This window comes from Notolepis coatsorum, assembly GCF_963971535.1.
Source record: "Notolepis coatsorum genome assembly, chromosome: 8".
NCBI classification, from domain to species: Eukaryota; Metazoa; Chordata; class Actinopteri; order Aulopiformes; family Paralepididae; genus Notolepis; species Notolepis coatsorum.
Window position 1 is genome coordinate 48,586,570 of NC_140172.1, and position 22,088 is coordinate 48,608,657.

At 40.4% G+C, this 22,088-nt stretch overlaps 1 protein-coding gene across 1 annotated transcript; it reads left to right on the forward strand.

Annotated features, from left to right (window-relative positions):
• Positions 1-619: 619 nt before the first annotated feature.
• ccdc169 (coiled-coil domain containing 169) lies at positions 620-15,715 on the forward strand (the record flags this gene model as incomplete). Its single annotated transcript, XM_084320412.1, has 8 exons — positions 620-696; positions 794-876; positions 2,513-2,623; positions 2,723-2,763; positions 6,492-6,590; positions 8,435-8,488; positions 10,683-10,759; positions 15,628-15,715. 8 exons carry the CDS (start codon positions 620-622, stop codon positions 15,713-15,715), a joined length of 630 nt encoding a protein of 209 aa, XP_084176538.1.
• Between the last annotated feature and the right edge of the window lie 6,373 nt (positions 15,716-22,088).

The following is a 22,088-nucleotide window of genomic DNA, read 5'->3' on the forward strand; positions in this document are numbered from 1 at the left end:
TGGAGCTCCCTCTGGTATTGTGATCGTGGTATTCACTGACCTTTGGGAAGTATTTTGACATGTACCTTGGTCGTGTAGTGTATCTTGTAGACCAGGCCCATTGCAAGTTGCTGTACTCTAAGCCATCCTAGGTTGTCAAAGCGGAAGGGGTGATAGGTGGCCTTGATATTATGATGAATTGAAAATGGGGGACCCTGATGTAAACAAGACGAAAGTCTTTCTCTGGTCTGCATCCCCTTAACAATTGTGTGTATTGAGCTGTACTGTATTGTACCCATTCTGCAATCTGGTACATTTTCAACCTGATTGGGAATTTGGCCAGGAACGTCGGGGAATCCCTACTCTTTGCGATAAGCGCCCTGGGTTCTTTAAATTAACGACCGAATTCAGTCAGGACCTCGAGGAGTAATATTATTTTAAGAGCAAATCTATCTACAACGTGTATAATCATGCATACCATTAGCCTAATATAGTAGTAATATAACTATTCCAATGAATCCATTCAAACGCGTTTGGTCACCGCTAGGTGGCTATTTCCGAGCACACATTGTCGTTCTCCACCCGCCGGGTCACCATGGGAATCACGAGAAACAAAACGTTGACAGAGACTTGAAGAAACATGATTCGCGATACTGACTACAGCAAATTCGATGTGGCACGCCTGCAGGCCGAACTTGAACAAGAGAGAGAAATGAAGTAAGTTGTATTATACACAGAAAAAGCGAAAACATTTGCGTGTGTTTGCTGTGCAAATAGAGCAGACCTATTTTGTTGTTCCCTGTCATGTTTGCAGAGAGATGCTTGATGAGTCGGTTTCTGATTTGAGGTGCACCATGTCTGAACTTCAAGACAGACTCCATAGTGTGGATGGGGAGGGTGAGTAACATACATATTTTTCTTTTAGGTAGTGTAGTGTCATCCATCTACAGTAATTTGTAACATCGTTTACAAAAGGAAAGCTACTGTAGAGTGAGTGAATGGTCACCTTATGCATCGAAATTATCCAGTGGTGGAAGAAGTACACAGTAAAAGTAAAAATACCCAGATAAAATAGTACTCTGGTAAAAGTGACTTTCCTCCATTCAAAATTATACTTAAGGTAAGTAAGTAAAAGTTGAGAAGTATTTGATATTGAAGTAAAAGTACACATTAGTGATGTTTGTGTATTCCAGTGGTTAGGAGCATTCAATAATCGAGCCATTGCCCTCTAAAGGTTATGTTAAAGTGGTATGTGGTCCAGTTATGTCCTCTTGAATTGGGCAGGCTTCAACTAATTGAAAGTACATTATCCTCCATACATGTTTTATATTATGCTAAATATTTTTCTTCAAAGTAACTACTGTAGTAACTGATGGGTTCAGATAAATGTAGTGGAGTAAAAAGTACAATATTTCCTTTGAAATGTAGCGGAGTAAAAGTACAAAGTTCCCTAAAAGTAAAGTACATGTATCTCGAAATTGTACTTAAGTACTACAGTACTTGAGAGTAGAGATACTTTGTTACTTTCCACCACTATAATGATCTGTAATAAAAAAAAAAGTCAACCAACAAACAAGATTCTTGTACCGGATCTCCTCTCTGGTAAACAAAAATACCCTGAAGACTCTAACAGGAGCAGTCATTCAAGAGTACTATGACTATGCTTGCACCCGAATGGTACCAAAGCACCTCAAAGGCACTAAAAACAAGATTACAAACATCACAAAACAAACTGGTCAGACTACTGCTTGACCTTACTCCTAGAACCCACCTCACCCCTGCCCACTTTGACTACCTAGGATGGCTTAGAGTAGACGACAGAGTACAGCAATTTGCAATGGGCCTGGTCTACAAGATACACTACACCACTAAGGTACCCATGTACATGTCGAAATACTTCCCAAAGGTCAGTGAATACTGAATACCATGACCACAACACAGAGGGAGTTCCACAAATCATGTCCAACCCAGATTCGGCTCAAACAAGGGACTAATTATGTAATTATGCCACATCAATGTGGAACGCCCTACCCACTACCCACCTTCAAAACCGCTCTCAAAGAGCACCTACGATAGGCTGCAATTCAAAACTGGCCCCCGTAAATGTCTGAACCACCCTCCCACCCACCCACCCCCTCCTAATGTGTTCCCTCCCCCTCGTATGTATATATTTACTGTTAGGATTTGTTTAACAGTACTGTATATTTGCATATCTTGTATGTCACAAATGTAACAGTACTATATATCTGTATGTCATAAATGTCATGATTAGATTAGATCTAGATGATTAGATTAGATTATTATATCTGTATATTATGTTGTGTATGTCATAAATGTCATTATGAATTTAAAATGGAGGACCCTGATGTAAACAAGACGGAAGTCTTTCTCTGGTCTGCATCCCCTTAACAATTGTGTGTATTGGGCTGTACTGTACTGTACCCATTCTGCAATCTGTTAATTAAAGTTTTCAATCAATTCAATCAATCAATCAATCAGCTGTCTCCTCTGTATATATGTCCTAATCTACCAGGTAATGAGTGGAAGACAAGGTTTGAGACACAGGTGGAGTTGAATGGACAGCTGGAAAGACAGATTACAAATGTCCACGAGAGACTGGAAGATTTAAGAGGAAACCCAATGGGTAAGATCAAAGGTCAACATCAACATCTTCTCATAGACACTGACTGTCTGGGGGCCACATGCACATATTGACTTTGTTGTATTATCTTTTATTTTTTAGACCGCTTAGCCTCTATACGATCCTATGATGACATGCCAGTGGTGAGTTGCATTTCGTTTTGTGTGTGTGCGTGCGTGCCTGTCTGTCTGTCTGTCTGTCTGTCTGTCTGTCTGTCTGTCTGTCTGTCTGTCTGTCTGTCTGTCTGTCTGTCTGTCTGTCTGTCTGTCTGTCTGTCTGTCTGTCTGTCTGTCTGTCTGTCTGTCTGTCTGTCTGTCTGTCTGTCTGTCTGTCTGTCTGTCTGTCTGTCTGTCTGTCTGTCTGTCTGTCTGTCTGTCTGTCTGTCTGTGCGTGCGTGTGAGACACAGCCTCATGTATATCTTAATGATATGCTACTGCTGAGACAGCCTCATGTCTTAATGATATGCTACTGCTGAGACAGCCTCATGTCTTAATGATATGCTACTGCTGAGACAGCCTCATGTCTTAATGATATGCTACTGCTGAGACAGCCTCATGTACTGTATATCTTAATGATATGCTACTGCTGAGACAGCCTCATGTACTGTATATCTTAATGATATGCTACTGCTGAGACAGCCTCATGTACTGCATATCTTAATGATATGCTACTGCTGAGACAGCCTCATGTACTGTATATCTGATATGCTACTGCTGAGACAGCCTCATGTCTTAATGATGCTATACTGCTGAGACAGTCCTCACTCAAAACTAAATTGATTAAGGATTGCAGCACGACAACTTGATTGAACTTGTACAAGTTGCGTGACAAGATGCCATTGTGTGTATCGCATACAGAACGCCATTGCTTTTACTTTGCCAGAGGGGGTCATTCCTATCTACACAATTCTGAAAAGTCCACCTTGTTTTCTACCCAGAAGACAACACTGCTTCTTCCTCATTTGATATTCACTGGTGGTTGGAACCATAGATATATATAGAACACTAGATAGCTTACCCGCGCTGCCACCCAATGGAGAGCGACGTCACTGAACCGCCGCCATCTTGCCCAGGTCAGCCTTGAGTGAGAGTGAGTGAGCTGCACAGACAAAAATACTCATAACTCGCTGACATATTGACGGATTTACAAACGGTTTGGTTTATTACAAGCATTATTAACGTGGCTATGATTCAAGCGGTTTAAAAAAAAATATCTTTAAATTGTTTTTTTATAAGTATGCAGTATCATAACTACATCTTTGATGTTTATAGCAAACCAACCCGTTTGTAAATCCGTCAATATTTCAGCGAGTTATGAGTATTTTTGTCTGTGCAGCTCACTCACTCTCTCAAGGCTGACCTGGGCAAGATGGCGGCGGTTCAGTGACGCTGGTGACTCCGCCTTAAGCTATCTAGTGTTCTATATATATCTATGGTTGGAACACTGAACCTTATGCGTTACTGCCACTTAGTGGAAAGAGTGATGGGGATCGTTCAACCTCATTACAGAATAAAAACGGGAGCCATTAGTTGCCATGTATACCCAAGAGAGAACAGTCAGTTGCCCCTCCACACGTTGTAGAAGAAGATTATTCAGCATTAGAACTTAAAGGTGGCATAGGCAATTTCGGAGAAGTGAGAGGGAGCTTACATGTCAGCTGAAATAGAGCAAGCTCTGCATCACTCTTCAAGCCTGGCGGCGTGCGCTGTGCAGGGGCGGGGCTAGGGGGTGGCGCCGTGCACTGTGCAGACTCCCAGAGGCTCAGGCAGCTTCAAGCTTCATATTTCCCAGCCTCTGATTGGTAGGTATGTTTGTCCAATCTGATTATTTACTGATTGGCCACCCTGAGATTCTACAGAGGCCTGATTTTTCCCTCAGTACATTTGATTTATTGGTGGCTGTTGGGATATAAAGATATAATCAACAAATAATATCAAAATAGTTCTAAAGAAAATTGCCTACCCCACCTTTAATACCTCAAGTACAGTATTTGAGTAAAAGCACTTTGTGATTTTCTACTCATTACACAGTGGGGATTTTCCATGAGAAAGAAATCTAAGTTAGGTAGCGGCACAGACCAACAGAGGGAGCCAGAGAGCCAGAAAAACAGCTAAAGCAGGAGAGAGAGAGAGAGAGAGAGAGAGAGAGAGCGAGAGAGCGAGAGGAGCGAGAGAGAGAGCGAGAGAGAGCGAGAGAGAGAGAGAGAGAGAGAGAGAGAGAGAGAGAGAGAGAGAGAGAGAGAGAGAGAGAGGCCAGCTGCAGCTCTTCAGCTTTCCTGTTATGCAGACAGAATAAAACAGACTTTAATCACAGCACACAGTAATCACTGGATTACACAGACCATAGGAGAGTAATACACACTAATTACAATGTTGTAACTCTCAACTCAGACCACAGAGGCACAGTAAACATGACGTGTGTGTGTGTGTGTGTGTGTGTGTGTGTGTGTGTGTGTGTGTGTGTGTGTGTGTGTGTGTGTGTGTGTGTGTGTGTGTGTGTGTGTGTGTGTGTGTGTGTGTGTGTGTGTGTGTGTGTGTGTGTGTGTGTGTGTGTGTGTGTGTGTGTGTGTGTGTGTGTGTGTGTGTGTGTGTGTGTGTGTGTGTGTGTGTGTGTGTGTGTGTGTGTGTGTGTGTGTGTGTGTGTGTGTGTGTGTGTGTGTGTGTGTGTGTGTGTGTGTGTGTGTGTGTGTGTGTGTGTGTGTGTGTGTGTGTGTGTGTGAGTGTGTGAGTGAGTGAGTGAGAGAGTGTGAGCAAAGCCGAACTGACAGATGATCATTCGTTTATCCAGAGAGTGATTGTGATCTGCAAGATCATGGAATGGGAGGCTGAGAGAATTCTAGGCCTGTAAACTATTGTAGAGTACGACTGAGATAGAGTGTTTGTGTAAAATATTCAGATATGATCAAATATATATATATATATTTTTGTATGTAGTCCCACACCTTCTTCAACCCTCAGCTGTAAAAAGAAAATAAAGTGTGAAAAATTTACTGATTTATATTTGAATATATTTGGAACCAAACTAGTTTGCATTGCATGTTCTATTCTATATTCTAAATAGCTTAATCTTCACTAATGATTAATTTATCTTTATATTTAGGTAATAGGTAGGTATATGAATGCATTTTTCTTTGCATCATGTTTTTTGCTGTGATAGGCCAATATCAACCAATTAAATCACCTGATTAATCAGCCGAGCTCTACTAAAAATAGAAATTTTTATTAAAAAAATAATTATCATATGATTTTGGAAAATGTAGCGATGGGATGTTATAGCGACAGCAGATTGTAGGTGTGATAGAAACGGTCGCTCTATTGATTTAATTTCTGTGGTTCTGTAGGTGCAGCGCACAATAAGAACACAGTCACCAGCAGCATCAATATTTTCTTAAACATCACCAGACAGTGAGATCCATAACACTCCATAACATTAACTACATATTATTTATTTGTGCATTCAGCTCTGCTCAGAACACGACATTTTAAATAGCAGTAGCTTCACAATGAATGCTCTATGTGCAGAAATGAGCCAAGCTCCATTGGTGTGTTTCTTACTACTATTCAACTATTACTTACTATTACTATTACTATTACATACAGGCTTAATCCATTTTCCTGATGCTTATGATAGACTGGATCACCTTTGTTTGATTATGGTACATAATAAAGTGTACCATACCATACTCTTTGATTGATTGATTGATTGATTGATTGATTGTACTCCTTTCCTCTTTTATATATATATATATATATATATATATATATATATATATATATATATATATATATATATATATATATATATATATATATATATATATATATATATATATGAATTGCAGTGATTATTACCTCTAACCATTTTTCACAGGAAACACTGCAACAGCGACTGAAGCATCTAACCAATGAGAAGTCTGGCCTCCAGAGTCAACTGATGGACTGTCGGCTTAGAATTGAACAAGAGGGGAAGGTCTGTCTTCACCTCTGTGATGCCCACTGGAGGACTATTGGAACTAGGAACTGCTGAGCATTATTGACCATAATTCACACAGTGGCCATTTTGCTCTTTTGTCATGCTCAAGTTGGGTTCCTTTTCATTTCCAACAGGAAAGTGGAAAGGAACCCAACCTCAGCATGACATAAGAGAAAAATGCCCGCTGTGTGAATATTGAGTGAGAATATTGAGTGTTACATTGCCTCCATGTATTCCATTATGTAACAATCAGAAAAGCAGTTTGACTTACTTTGAGGTAAACAGTAGTACTGTGGCCAGGTGTGTAAAGCCTGCACATACACACACACACACACACACACACACACACCGCCACATTTTCGTTCCTCGTGGGGACATTCCATTGATTTACATTGATTCCGTAACCCCTTAACCATGACCACTTACCCTAACCTTAATCTAACCCTAGAATAGCCCCTTATCCTTGTGGGGTCTGACCAATGTCCCCACAAAGTATTTTTCTCCCTTGTGGCAACACACACACACACACACACACACACACACACACACACACACACACACACACACACACACACACACACACACACACACACACACACACACACACACACACACACACACACACACACACACACACACACACACACACACACACACACACACACACACACACACACACACACAATAATGATTTCTGTTTGAATGCCCATCAAGGTGGAACACAACCTTTGTCCAATACTAGTGAGACTAGAGCAATGGTCTTGTGTCTTTGTTTATTGTTCCCCTCAACCAACAGTGAAATATTATCACACAGCATTAACAGCCAGTAATCCTCCCTCTAATCCTCATTAACACTGAAGACATCCTGCAAGCATGCATAAATACACACACACACAGATGCGCGCGCACACACACACACACACAGATGCGCGCGCACACACACACAGATGCGCGCGCACACACACACGCACACACACACACACACACACACACACAGCAGCCACACTGGCCCTTTCCCGCAAGGCACAGATCAGTGCATCCCACCTCCTTCACAATACCACCACAGAGACACCACGACGTGTGCGCCTAAAGTCACGGCGTCCCTTTTCCATGCAAGCCTACAGGCTACTCCACACAACACCATCTGACACTTCCAAGGCCTCCTGGGTCAGGACGAGATGGAGGGACCAGTGGAGGTCAGCAGAACCATCCAGGCTGCACCTCTACATCAATGACCCTCTGGACGTCCCTGGTCAGGACTTGCCCCGGAAGCAGTGGACAACCCTCAGCCGCCTAAGGACTGGCGTCGGACGCTACGGCGCCTCAATGAAGAGGTGGGGCCTCAAGGACAGTGCCTCATGCGAGTGTGGAGCCCCTGCACAGACTGTGGAACATATCATCACTAGTTGCCCCGAACACCGGCCACTGTATGGAGAACGCGGTCTGATGGAACTGGACGGCGAGACGTTGGCCTGGCTTGCCTCAACGGAGCTGCAGGTCTAAAGACACACGCCAGAAGAAGAAGAAGAAGAAGAAGAAGAAGAAGAAGAAGAAGAAGAAGAAGAAGAAGAAGAAGAAGAAGAAGAAGAAGAAGAAGAAGAAGAAGAAGAAGAAGAAGAAGAAGAAGAAGAAGAAGAAGAAGAAGAAGAAGAAGAAGACACACACACACACACAAACACACACATACATGCATGCACACACACACACTATATATACTGCAGACAAATTGAGCAATAAAATCATTGATGACTGTACAGGCCATCACAATTACTGTAGCCTATTTGAAAAAAGATGAATAATGCAATATAATATAGATAACACTGTTTATACTATTCTCTCAGGCATTTCACAAGACCAACGATGAGCGGCGAGCCTATCTTTCAGAAATAGCAAAGGTAAGCATCCAGCAACATTCTACTAATAACAGAGCTATTAAACTAGCTCTGTTATTAGCCATTAGAGGGGGAGGGGGGGGGGGGGGGGGGGGCTATTTTTAGCTGTTGTGGCAACTAAGTAATGATACACAATTTTTCATATTCTATATCAAGGTCAAAATTGGATTAGATGTTCCATTCTTTATGTGCTAAAGAGACTTAACCTTTTCAGGCTATTTTGCTTGATTAATGATTGGCGGAGAGCTTCAGACTTCACATTTTCATTATTTAGAAATCTATAATCATAATACAGTTTTTTTCGTTTGCTTAAGCACGATTTTGAAAGCAGGGCCCGATGTTTCAAAACACTACACACAATTAGCACAACCAGGGGCGGCTAAGTGGCGCAGTGGGCAAGGTGCTCGCCACTAACGGAGGAGATGCTGGGTTCGAGCCCAGCTCTCGGCGTTGCTTCCGGCTTGGCTGGTCGTTCATACTAATACAATTGGCAGTATTAGGGGGTGGGAAAGCCGGTGGGTGGGGATCGGACGTTGTGGACAGTGACTCCTACAGGTCGGTTGGTGTGCCTGTACAGCAGAATCAGGAAGTATCGGGGGCAGCATGAGCCTCCCACGCGTTACTCCTCGCCACTGAGAGATCGCGCTGTGCAGGTGAAAATATGCGATGACTGCCTCCTCGTGTACCGGAGGGGACACGTGATGCAAGGCTTCGTCCACATTGCAGCCGACCAGTGGGAGGCATGGTCTAACAACGTTCGAGACAGGGGAGGGTAGAATTGGATAACACAAAATTGGGATGGGAGAAAAAATAGAAAATGGGGAGAAAAAGTAGATAAAAAAATATTATAATTAACACAACCACACACAAGAACACCTCAGATCCTTTGCTAAATTAAACACTCTTGTAAAAACTATACACTAATTTATAAAAAAAAAAACACATTTGTTACCATATGAAACACACGTTGCATATGACTTAATTCAGTTTTAACCAGTTACACAATGTTGTGCTTAACCTAAAACACTTTTAGCAATTCTACTTATCAGTGACTGACAGTACTGTAAGTGAAGTACACAGAGAATGTGCAAATATACAATAAATTCACCAAACAATACACAAGACCAATGCTGCAGTGCAGACTGATGAAAATATAATTTATTTCTCTCCATATAGCCAAATCAATGAACATGTTTGGAGAATCACAACATGTTTTGCTCCTTGAGTGTAAGGTTTTGATAATTGTGTAATACTTTTGATTTGAGTGTTTATGCAATAATTTTTTTTTTATGTATATCTTTCCCCAAACCTCCAAAATCATCTTGCGACCCCTTTGAGGGTTCTGATCTCCAGGTTGAGAACCACTGGTTTAGATGACAGACGGGGATTATTGACGATTATAAATTGCAATATACTGTTTAGAAAATGTTACATTTAAAACAATTCTGTATTGAGTTTTTTTTATCATATAAATGGGGGGTATATGGAAATCTACATTTCTTTATATTTCCAGTGTTCACAAATATTACTAACGTTCTTTTACAGCCACAGAAATACTTTCACAGCCACAAGATACTTTTACAGCCACAAAATACAGCAAATACTATACAAGTTTTACATGTACCCTGTATCAATAGTTCAGTCAAAAATAAATGAAAGCATGTCACGGAATATATCCCGCTAAATTTTCAAAATCACAGTTTTCCCACTTTTACTGCACACATAATACAAATGACCCATTGCAACTGTATAATGGAGAATTTGCAATAGAAAAAAAGGTATCGCACCACATTACAATTTGGATAAAAAAAAATATATATCAATATGGTATAAAAATAACAAACATATTACCCATATCTAGACCTTATCTGGATATGTAAGTTACCACAATCAAGAATAGATTGTGGCAGGTTGTTGGTGCTCTCTCTCTCTCTCTCTCTCTCTCTCTCTCTCTCTCTCTCTCTCTCTCTCTCTCTCTCTCTCTCTCTGTCTCTCTCTCTCTCTTTCTCTCTCTTTCTCTCTCTCTTTCTCTCTGTGTCTCTCTCATTCTGGTCTGTGCATGTTATTCACACACAAACGCATATTCAGTACACACACATGCACTATATCTAAAGTATTGTGTGTGAAGTTTGTATATACAAAAAGGATGTACTGACTGACTGAATGGTTCATGACTGGAATGTTTATACTGCCATAGCTGTCTTCAACCCTCGAAGCAAACAGGAGACAGTACTCCACTCAACCACGAGGGGCACCAGAGAGCCAACAGAAGAGGTGAGAGAGGCATACTGATTGGCATAATTATTGAATTGGGAGGTGTAGTCTGACGTCACTTTGGACCACCGGCGCGGTCCACCCGTTTAGGGATTTATCATTGGGGAAATGGGTTATCGGCTATTGTAATAATTATGCCTCATGAACATTGGCAAGCGTTCCATTTTTGCACAAAATGAGTTCCCTTCTCAAGTTCAAGTTTCAAGTTTCTTTAATAGTTGTCATACAGAAGTACAGAATACTTTTCTATCACTAACATTATTGTTTAAGCATTTTTGGTTGAAATAGAATTTGAACTAAATATTTTACGATTAATTGCGAATATTTTCATGTTGAGCTATAGATTGTGGATGAATATACACAGAAAGGTACACCATGCAAATGTTCATGCTTTATTTGTTTTAAACAAGACGATTTAGAAATGGGCAATGGGGAAATACATTGCGATTTCAAGCGAGGTGGACCGGCCGGAAACAACAATGACGTAACCACTACACCTCCCTATAGACTAGAGGTAGCTTAGCGAGCTTGACCTGCCATACAGCTGAACAACCGGGTGATGGTCTAGCAAGATCATTTGAACTCATTAATAAACATATTGATCTAGAGAAGAATTTAGACAAAGTCAAGCAGTTACAGGCTTAGTTGTTCAACATTCCATGAATGAGGCCCATTGTTCTACTCCGCCGTGTCACCACTAGTGTGTGTTCAGTGGCACCAGGGTCTTTAGACAATCTAGAAAGTCTAGACACAATAAAAACAAAAACAATAACATTTCCTTGAGAACAGTGGAATTCAGCAGCCATGTGACCACTACTGGGTCCAGAATGTTACTTTATAACTTTAGACCAGTTATTAGCATGTCGATCCCTTGGAAGCTCATGAGTTGTTTACTTCCAGGAGTACCTGAGAAAACAAACCATATTATCTTATTATATACAACTCATTTTCAAACTTTATTATTTAAAGAGTGTTGTGTTCATTCATAGTTAAAGTATTTTCTTGTGATTCATCACATTCACACTTCCAAGTGATTTTGATTTACTTTACAACTGCAAATAGATTGGCTGTCCATAACATTTCTAAACGGAATTATATGATTCTTAAGTGCAAGGGTTAAATTGCAGAGCTCAGGCGAAGATATAAGCCCATTTGATGTTTTCAGATGAACAATGTTGTCAAACCTAATGATCTAAAGATGGTAAGGTGTTCATTGAGATGTGGAGTGTTCATTCTTCGCAGTAGATGTTGAGCACTCAGGTGATGGATCATTCACTCTCCAAGTGGATTGGATTCAGTTTTCAAGCAAATACATGGGCGGTCCAAAACATATAATGGTTCTTCATTTCAAGGGCTATAAAAAGGGTTATAAAATCCCTTATTAAATTAGATTTAGTGCATTGTGAAGAAATATGCAGATATGAAAGTTATTGTGAAACTAATAATGATATCTGTAGCATATCCTGTTTAACCTATCCAGAGCGCTATCTATCCATCCAGATAGTTTCAGTGTGATTTGCCTAGTTTTGGAGATGTCTGCCATAGAGATGTCTGCCGCCCGTCACTCCAGCACAAATGGGTAACCGGGTCGTGATTTCTGATTTCTGAGTTTTTCAAATGTATTTCTTTGTGTTGCTTTGAGCGTCACAGGCTCAGTGCTATTCAGCTCAATTGTATTGAGTGACGGCAGACATCTTTATGGCAGATATCTTTACGGCAGATATCTCTATGGCAGATATCTTTATGGTAGATATCTCTATGGCAGATATCTTTACGGCAGATATCTCTATGACAGACATCTTTACGGCAGATATCTCAATGGCAGATATCTTTATGGTAGATATCTCTATGGCAGATATCTTTACGGCAGATATCTCTATGGCAGACATCTTTTTTACGGCAGATATCTCTATGGCAGACATCTTTTTTACGGCAGATATCTCTATGGCAGACATCTCTACGGCAGATATCTCCAAAACAAGGCAAATCACACCAAAACGATCTGGATGGATAGTTTGGGTGAACTGCCTCTTTAACTGGTTTAATAATTCTATTCATAATTGCATTCACTCGATTTCTCTATCATCTCTTGGCGACAGAGAGAAGCAGGCCAACAGGAAGACAGGAACTGATTCTAAAAAAGATGAAGAGAGAGGAGAGGATGGAGGAACAGGAGGAGGAGGAAGGAGAACAGTGAGGAAGGCTGCAACAGGAAGCAGATTACCCAGCCTGAAGCATTACCTAAAACCCAACTCCTAACCCAAGTGTGACACTGGTTGTTATTTAGTTTTAGGCCAATTTGGAAGGTCAAGCTGTTAGTGTGATAGCGGGCTAGTTGAAGTCCTTTGAAAGTGTTGCATTTATGTATTGCATGCATATTTTCAGGTCAACAATGTATAAGATAGACCACAGGATAAAAACAGTGGGTGGGCTAAATCAGTTCTGTTCTACAAAGGGAAAAGGTGGTAACGTGATATGATGTCAAAGGTTTTGTTATCGTTATTTGTATGCCATTGGAATTGTGTTTTTCATTGTGCCAATTAAAGTGTTGCAGTGAACCCTATAAGACTAGATATTATGGTTCATGTACTTTAAATGTTCATTCTTATGTAGCCGATTAATATACATATGAAAGGGGACCATAATCCTCAATAATTAGCTCAATGTTACCGTTACCCCCTCCTGATGGTTACTGGAAAAAATTATACTCCACCGCATATACATTTATTTGGAATAACAAACCTCCAAGAATAAAAAGATCCACCGCACAGAGAAACAAAGCCGACGGAAGTTTAGCATTTCCAGACCTTTACCACTATTTTAAAGCGTACTCTTTAAGACCACTGACAACCTGGTTTGACTCCCAAGCATCTGTATCCTGGAGAAACTTAGAAGAAAATATAGTAGCACCACATAGACTGCAGGACATAGTATACACCATATTATCAATTAAGCAATGCGAATTGAAATTTGGCCCCCTTATTACACATGTGATTCGGATATGGTGTGAAACACAAAAAAAATATTCGAACCAACATAAATGGCATAGCCATACTCCCCTATTCAATAACAATGCACTCCTTATTGTAAAACGACCTATCAGATACCCCAAATGGGAGAAGCAAGGCATACATACATTGGGAGATGTTTTCAACAAACAGGGTTTTTGTAGCTATCAAGATATACATAACAAATTTAACCTCACCAGTTACACATTATTTTTACGCACAGTTATTGGAATGTTTGAAGGCTCATGGAGTCCCATTAAGGATACCAATTGAGCACCACAGATATCACATTCTTCTATGAAAGAGAGACATCGAGAGGCTTCGTATCTGATTTTTATCATCACTTACTAACGTCTTCGTATGGAATCCTTCCCCTAGACTCAGTCTGGAGGAGGGATATACCAGACTTGGAAATAGATTTTGATTGGCAAGAAGTCTGGGCAAATGTTCGAATTGCGTCACGCAACCCGGACCATCAACAAATTAATCTTAATTATATTCATAGGACATACCTGACTCCTATAAGATTGAACAGAATGGGACTTAGACAAGATTCTCTATGTTCCTTATGTACAAATGGGGATGAGGGTACATTTATGCACATGTACTGGGATTGCCCACCGGTTAAGATATTCTGGGAAGAAGTGACCCAGCAATTATCAGAATTCTTATTTCTGAACATACCTGTACACCTCTCTGTATTGCTGTTGAATGATGTTTTTCAGTTTGCAGCCCCTATACAGCTAAAGTGACTAGTTTTATCCGGTCTCACAGCTGCTAAAAAGCTGATAGACCATCACGATGGATTCAACCGGATAAAATGTGCCGGAAGGTATGGGTTCTTACCTATCTCGATGTGATTTATCTAGAGATATCTACAGCAAGAATTTTAGGTGTCAGTGAAACCAACATTGCAATCTGGTTAGAAGTGGTGGAGAGAAGGGCGGTTAGGTGGTCGAGCGGAGATTGCGTTCGTCACCAGCCCCGGAGCTGTGAGCTTGGTTCGCCTGTTCGAATCCAGCTCACAGCTCCGGGGTTGTCACCAGCTTGGCTGGCCGTCTGCACTGATACAATTGGCTGTATCAGAGGGTGGGAGAAGCTGGCGGGGTGGGTCCGGGTCGTTGTAAACAGCGACTCCTACAGTTCGGTCGGGGCGCCTGCTAAGCGCGGATTGGACGTGAGGGGGATAGTGTGGTCCTCCCACACGCTACGCCCTCTCAATGAGAATCCGCGCTGCCAGGTGAAAAGAAGCGGTGATTGGCTGGACGTGTGTCGGAGGAAGCACGTGGTAGCCTCCACTCTCCCAAATGATCTGACTGTGGGGGGTAAAGCGCAGCGACCAGGAAGGGACTGGGAATTGGCATACGACTAACATTGGGATGGGAGAAAATCGGAGGAAAATGGAGGGGGAAAAAGACCAATAAAAAAAAAAAAAAAAAGGTGGTGGAGAGAATAAAGGCTAGCATATGAATTGTAGTGCCTGGTTTGAAACGAATGAAAATGGATGGTTTATCCAAGTGGGGGTCCGGAGGGGGAGAGCGAGCAAGAGCATATGTATGTATTGTATTGGATAGCAAGTATTGGGTATATATCTTGTAAACTACATTTATATTGATTCAAATGGAATGTATAGTCCTGTGATTTACATTGGATGTTTACTGTTAATGCTTGTGTGTCTAATTTTATGTTATGTTTAAAAAATAATAAAAAAAAAAAAAAAAAGGGGGGGGACCATAATCCTAACCCATAACAGTATACATGTACTGTAATGTACTCTTAATAATAAACATTTTCTTTCTCAAACCACTCCATTGGGTTACTGTACGCAACAACATTTCATCTGTTTTCATCCTTTTTCAGGAGACAGAAGCAGAATTATGTTAACTTTAGAAGACGGATCAGAGTGGTGCAGCTCAATGAGGCCATCAAGGTGACGGACTCCTGCTGAGTCTGACCTTTACAGGCTGCCCTTTCATCCAAGTTCCATTATGCAACTAACATTACTCGACACATCACTCTGTTCAGTTTTTTGTTCATCAGCTAAGGCAGGGTTCCCACGGTACCTGGAAAACATGGAAAACATGGAATTTATTTTTTCATTTTCCAGTATGGAAAAGTCATGGAAACTGAGCAAAAGTGAACACTTACATGGAAATTGAAACAGTTGTCCTGGAAAATGTTATTGGATGATGTGTAAAATAGTAATCAAATGAAACTATTGAGCACATAATTAAGATGAGTTTATAAAAACCCTTTACATGTGAACAGCTTTTAGAGCATGCTCTTGGCATCATATCTGGTATATTGGATGTTGGAATTGATGCAGGCAACCTGGTGATATGGACTTTAAAAGTATAGTTTCGGATTGGTGGACTTCCGGAATAATAACCGAGAACCGTTACTCGCGATCTCAATAGAACGGTCAAATACATACAATTTCCCAGCCAACACAGGAGCCTTGACATCTACAGTGAAACTTCTTATGCAAGTAGCTGTGTTTTAACTGTGTGGTAAACCTGGGTGTATCAACGTTAGTTAGTAAGCAGTGCAATCTTGCTAGCTAGCGGCTTACACAACAGAATTGTTCAGGTAATTTTTACCTTGCTTTTAAAATACTAGAACTATGTTTGATCCCCATATGTACTATTTCACTCATTGACTTTTCCTAAAACCGTGTTATTCACCACATTTAGGGGAGTTTGTTTTGAATTTGGATTAATTAATGATGGTTAGCAAACACATACAGTACAATCTTGCTAGCCAACATTCAGCTTGCTAACTAACTAGCTAGTGTTGGCTAGCTTGCATTGATAGCTAACTACCAATACATTTTCACATTAGGCTGTGACATTACTTCTGTACTAGTTGACATGACCAGTCTAGTCTTGTTCTACTTTTAACTATTTTGTGATTTTTCATTTTTTTTCGTTAAATAAATTATACTAATAATAGGAACATTTGGGGTGAGACATTTTTGAAAAATCATTGGTCATGATCATTCAGATCTTCAGACTGTAGAGGAGGAAGAGGAGTGGAGAGGGGGAGGAGCCAGGAAGGCACAGAAGGAAAGAGGGAGGAGGAAGAGAAGAGGGGCGAAGATGAAAGAGGAGGAGGATAACTTATAAGAGAGTAGAGGATGACTGAGGAGAAGAGTGGAGAGGAGTTAAGAAGAGTAGGAAGAGAAGACCGGAGCGGACAGGATGAGGAGAGGAGTGGAAGAGAGAACATATATCAATCCCAGTACTCATGTGTCTCAGTTCCAGTTCAATAAATTGTTGTTCATCTACAGCAGGGGTCCCCAAACTTTTTCCTGTGAGGGCCACATAACTTTTCCCTTCTCTGGTGGGGGCCGGGGTCAGTTTGTAACAGAAAAAGTGTGACGATCGCAGGGGTGCCTAAACGTAAACATTTATTGTTTTCCAGAAAGCCACACATAACCAAATATTAATAACCCTTTCCGGGATCTTCACAGAAAAAAAAGTCAGGAAATAAATAATAACACTATTAATGAAATAAATAACACTATTTATGAAATAAATATACAGTACCTACAGACCACCTAGCTCTAGCTCTGTACTATTTAAAAGCACAGTGCAGGACACACTCAAAGGTTATCGCACCTCAGAGATGGCAGTGGACATGTATGACAGGACAAAGGCCATATGTAATGGCCTTGGTATTGAGGAACATATACTACCAGCCAAAGGAGGAAGCAGAAAAGGATGGACGAGTATGTAGTTGAGTCATCTTGTGGCACAAGCTCAGACCTCAGCTCAGGAGATCAGCTGAGACAGACTGTTCTATCCAGTCCTCGACAGAATGCTGCAAGAGCTTGAGAGCAGGTTCTCATGAGTTGGAGAACAACTTATGAGAGGCATACAGGCATGTCATCCAGCCTCAGACCAGTTTCTCTCAGTGGAATTGCTGCAACCCCTCGCCACACATTACAATATCCATACTGCCAGAGGAGATCACAGTTGCAAAGTATTTCCTGGCCAGGACAGGCAGAGATGCAGTCCCTACTATCCAAAGTGTCTTTCCCTCCTGGATCATAATAATAATAATAATGCATTTTATTTATAAGGCGCTTTTCAGGACACTAAAAAAAAAGTCCACAAATCGGTGAATGAAAAATGTATAGGATCAAATGAAAACTACTACTTACTAAAATGGATGTTTAAAAGTACTAAAAACAAAAACAAAAAATATCAAACACTAACAAACATTCAGCACCAACAATGGGGATGCTGCCATCTTAAACAAAAAAAATCTTTATTTTTAATTTTTTTTAAAGCTCCGGGGCTCTAGGGGGCCGGGCCAAATGTGGAGGCGGGCCGTAGTTTAGGGACCACTGATCTACAGCTTGTTGCATTATTTCATGCATTGATATTATCAATAAGACATAATCTCTAAGCATTTACAATGTAGACTTGACTGGCACATCTTTTAAATCAAGTAAGTAGTCAGGTGTCCTAGGGGGTTGTGTGTGTGAGGGGAGGGGGGCGCAGATGGGGGTGGAAAGCTTCAGGGGCCTATAGATCATCACTTAATATGGTACCTGGAAAATCAGGAGGTAGCATGGAAAATGTTTTCAAGGCAAGCGTGGGAACCCTGTAAGGATCTACTCGCATAAATATGAATCTCCTAAGTTTACTTACGTAAATAATAATAATAAATTGAATTTGTATTGCACTTTTTGTTCACTAGGATCCCAAAGTGCTAATATATTACTGCTAATATTACTGGATTTTTTTTCTCATCCCCTAAGTAACTTCTTGTTCCATCCCAATTGATAGAGGTGGGCATAATAGAAAAAAGCAGGAGGAAGCCGGACCAGCACTCTCAGATTCAAAAAAGTTTTAATCGCAGCCTTGAACAACATGTTTCGAAGCAAAAGCTCCTTCGTCAGTGTTAGTGGCTAGCTAGAGGTGGGCATAAGAAATCAGTGGCCATTAGAATGCATACAAACCGGCAGCTGTCTTTCATGATACAGTAGTGAATATGAGAATTGCTAGAAGTTGTATTTTTATTGTCGTTTCTGAGGCAATGTGGACTAAAGTAGCTGTCGTCCGTCCCTGTCCCCCCCTCAATATATTTAAACAATAATAGTCTTCCATAAATTATTTTAATTCTGTATCGCTTTTCTTGTACAGAAAGCGCCTTACAATGGAATAACTAAATAAATGTTTCAGTAGGGGTAGATCCAGTGGTAATCAAACGCCTAACCTGGGCAGTGTTATATATTATTAGTGCCGTGCTCTGAACGCCAAGCAGAATGCATCTTTAAAGATCTCTAAATGGTTTTGTGACCCCTCTATTCTCCTGGATAATTTAATTTAATTTGAATGTTTAACATTTAAATGTTGTATTATGTGCTGTTTTTGTTGTGCTCATTGTGCAAAGAAAATACCCCTAGCGACAATAAAGGTTTCATTCAATAACAAGTTCCTCACTGAGTACAGTAAAGTGAGTACAGTGTTTAGAGGATGGTGTAGTTCTACTGTATACAGTATTTCTGTGCTGGCTGGGTGAACTGGTGTACTGGCCTCTCTGTGCGGCAGTGGCAGGCTTTATGGTTAATGACCTCATTTAGAGATGGCTACTACATGATGCTTATGATGACAGTAAACACACACAGAGTGCCCCCTTCACCCCCCTCCCTCTCCTTTTCTTTGACCATTCCCCCTCTGTTGTTCTCTCTCTGCATGCTGTTCATGCATCTCAGTACATGCATAGTTAGTACTGTGCTGATCGTACTGGTGTCTGGTTGTCACACCGCCATGTATCATAAAACACCTGCTGCCTGCTCACATTAACCCAGCCGCTGACCCCATGACCAGACCACTGCAGTGTATGCACTGTATGCATGCATACTTACTTTTGAATTTGACACCCATGTGCTTTTGAAGTTCTACGCTGGGAACGTTGAAAGATGTATTTAGATCCAAGTAAACATGAAAAGTAGTGATATATGAGTCAAAGTCCTTTTTATTTATAAAGTTGATCTCAGATGAGACAGAATAAAATAGCTCTTTATTCATCCCTCTGGTCACACATGGACATTAATAACGTGGTGTGAATAAGGAATTCAGAGAAGGTTATCATTTTGGAGTCATTCAGATATTTGGAATGTTGCATGTGGCATAAATAATGAATAATGTATTTGTAGCAGCTGTCACAGTCTGAGTGGGTGAGCTGTAAATCTGGCTGCTGGGGCTGTAAAAATGACGGTCGTTGGCATTTCCACAGCATAGGGATTCCAGATGGGGTTTGTCTCAGACCTGAATAATCTATCCAAATGTTTGAATAACTGTCATCCAAAATCCTTTTTTCATTCTCATTCATTTCTTTCAAGTAACACATCACCTCCTGTTTACCATGGATTGGATCTGGCGGCCATATGGTTTGGCCTGCCCTGTTAATTATATTATATAAAAGATGGTGTTGTTGAAATGTGTTCTGCGTGAGGAGCTGCATCTCTGGGTATCATTTATACGACGGTATAGATAATGGATACTTTGAATACTGAATGTTTGGCCCGATGGTTGCACTAGAGCAGGGGTGGCCAACCAGTCAGAGACTAAGAGCCACAAAAAATGACTGTGGTACCACAAAGAGCCACACCATACCAGCGTTTCTCAACTTTTTTTTCAGTCATGGCACCCTTCATGTGTTTATAGGTCTCACCCTCTGGCCTCTGAAGTTGCTAATGTCTTTTTTATTTGGGCCTCACAGGGTTAAAAGTACCCTGTGAGACCCACGGTTGCAAAATTACAAAATCACTTTTAGCCATTTAAAAAAATAATGTTTATTTAAAAAATGTTAAAGGGGAACTATTTTACTATTTCTTTCACTATTTGGGCACTTTTACACAATTCCTGTGAGTCTATGGAACACCTAGGTTTTTTTTTTTTTTAAATGCATTGTTTTGTATTTCTAATCAAGTACTAAAAACCGCATTTTTCTACCTCAAGATCTTAAGCCGTTTTGAGGCTGGGCTCCAACCACTGTGTGGCCTGGTGCCAACTGCCACATCAACTGCCACATTATTATGCAGCTGAGAAATCTCTGACATCACAGATATGCACATTTTCAGATGACTCAGTTCAGTGAGGGTGAATATTGTGAGAGGAGAATTGGAAGAATTCGCCAATATGAGAATTAGAGACATATATCCTATTAATATAAGTCCACATAGCTAAGAAACAATGGTAAACACTGAAAAAAGCCATTTATAAGATAGTTCCCCTTTAAGCACATGTATAGTCAATTGGTCCTGTTGTTCAGCCTCACAATGCTATTTGATAGTAAATGTGTTTATATGTCCCACCCTCTGGCCTCTGAAGTTGCTAATTTCTTTTTAATTTGGGCCTCACAGTGTTAACCTCTTAAGCCCGAGATATACAGTAAAAGTGTATATTTTCAGCATTATGTTTGTTTACCAATTATTTTAACTGTTATTAGTGAAATATAAGATTATAGAAATCTCAGGGCATTGAGTCGGAAACCGGCGCATATTGACAGGAGGAAGTGGCACAGCCAAAAGTGAGTGTAGTCTTTTGAAGGAAGAGACTCAGGGCTTTCAAATTTCGAAAAACTACCCTACCCAGCTCACACCAGCCCCTGTCAATCATCTGACTTCTGGATTTACTTTTTAATTTCTCTTATTTTTTGGGATTATCTCCCACAAACCTGAACGTTATTGCCATAAAACAGAACGCAGTTAGTTTCTCTACCTTTCTGTGAACGTCTTGCAAAAAACGGTGTTGCAATATGATGAAAAATGGTGGAGAAATTTACATTATAAAAAAGATGGCAGAATTCAGTACTGTATCTACAAAACCTTCTGTTTAATCATCTTCCCTTTATTCATTTGCTTAGATTTTTCAGGTCTGGTCAATTTTAGCATGGTGTTATTTACAGTCAAAGATAATTTTTTTTTTAAATAGAATTGATATTCTCCTTTGGTTCATTACAATTTACTCAAGCCTAGTAACAGACACACTATTTCTGACACTGATCCATATATGTCCCTAGATTCAGATACCAAGAACATGCAAATGGACCATTTAAAAAAATGTTTAAATGTTTATTCTACGTCCTTATGGAATGAGTGACAAAAAAAAAAAAAAGTAAAAAAAAAAAAAAAAAAGTAAAAAAAAAAAAAAAAATTATTTTTTTTTATTTTTTTTTATGGATGGAAGAGCCGCACATTGACGGGCAAAGAGCCGCATGCGGCTCGCGAGCCGCGGGTTGGCCACCCCTGCACTAGAGGAAAGGTCATGGGGTCACAAAAATCAATAGTGTTCCTCCGCTATGGG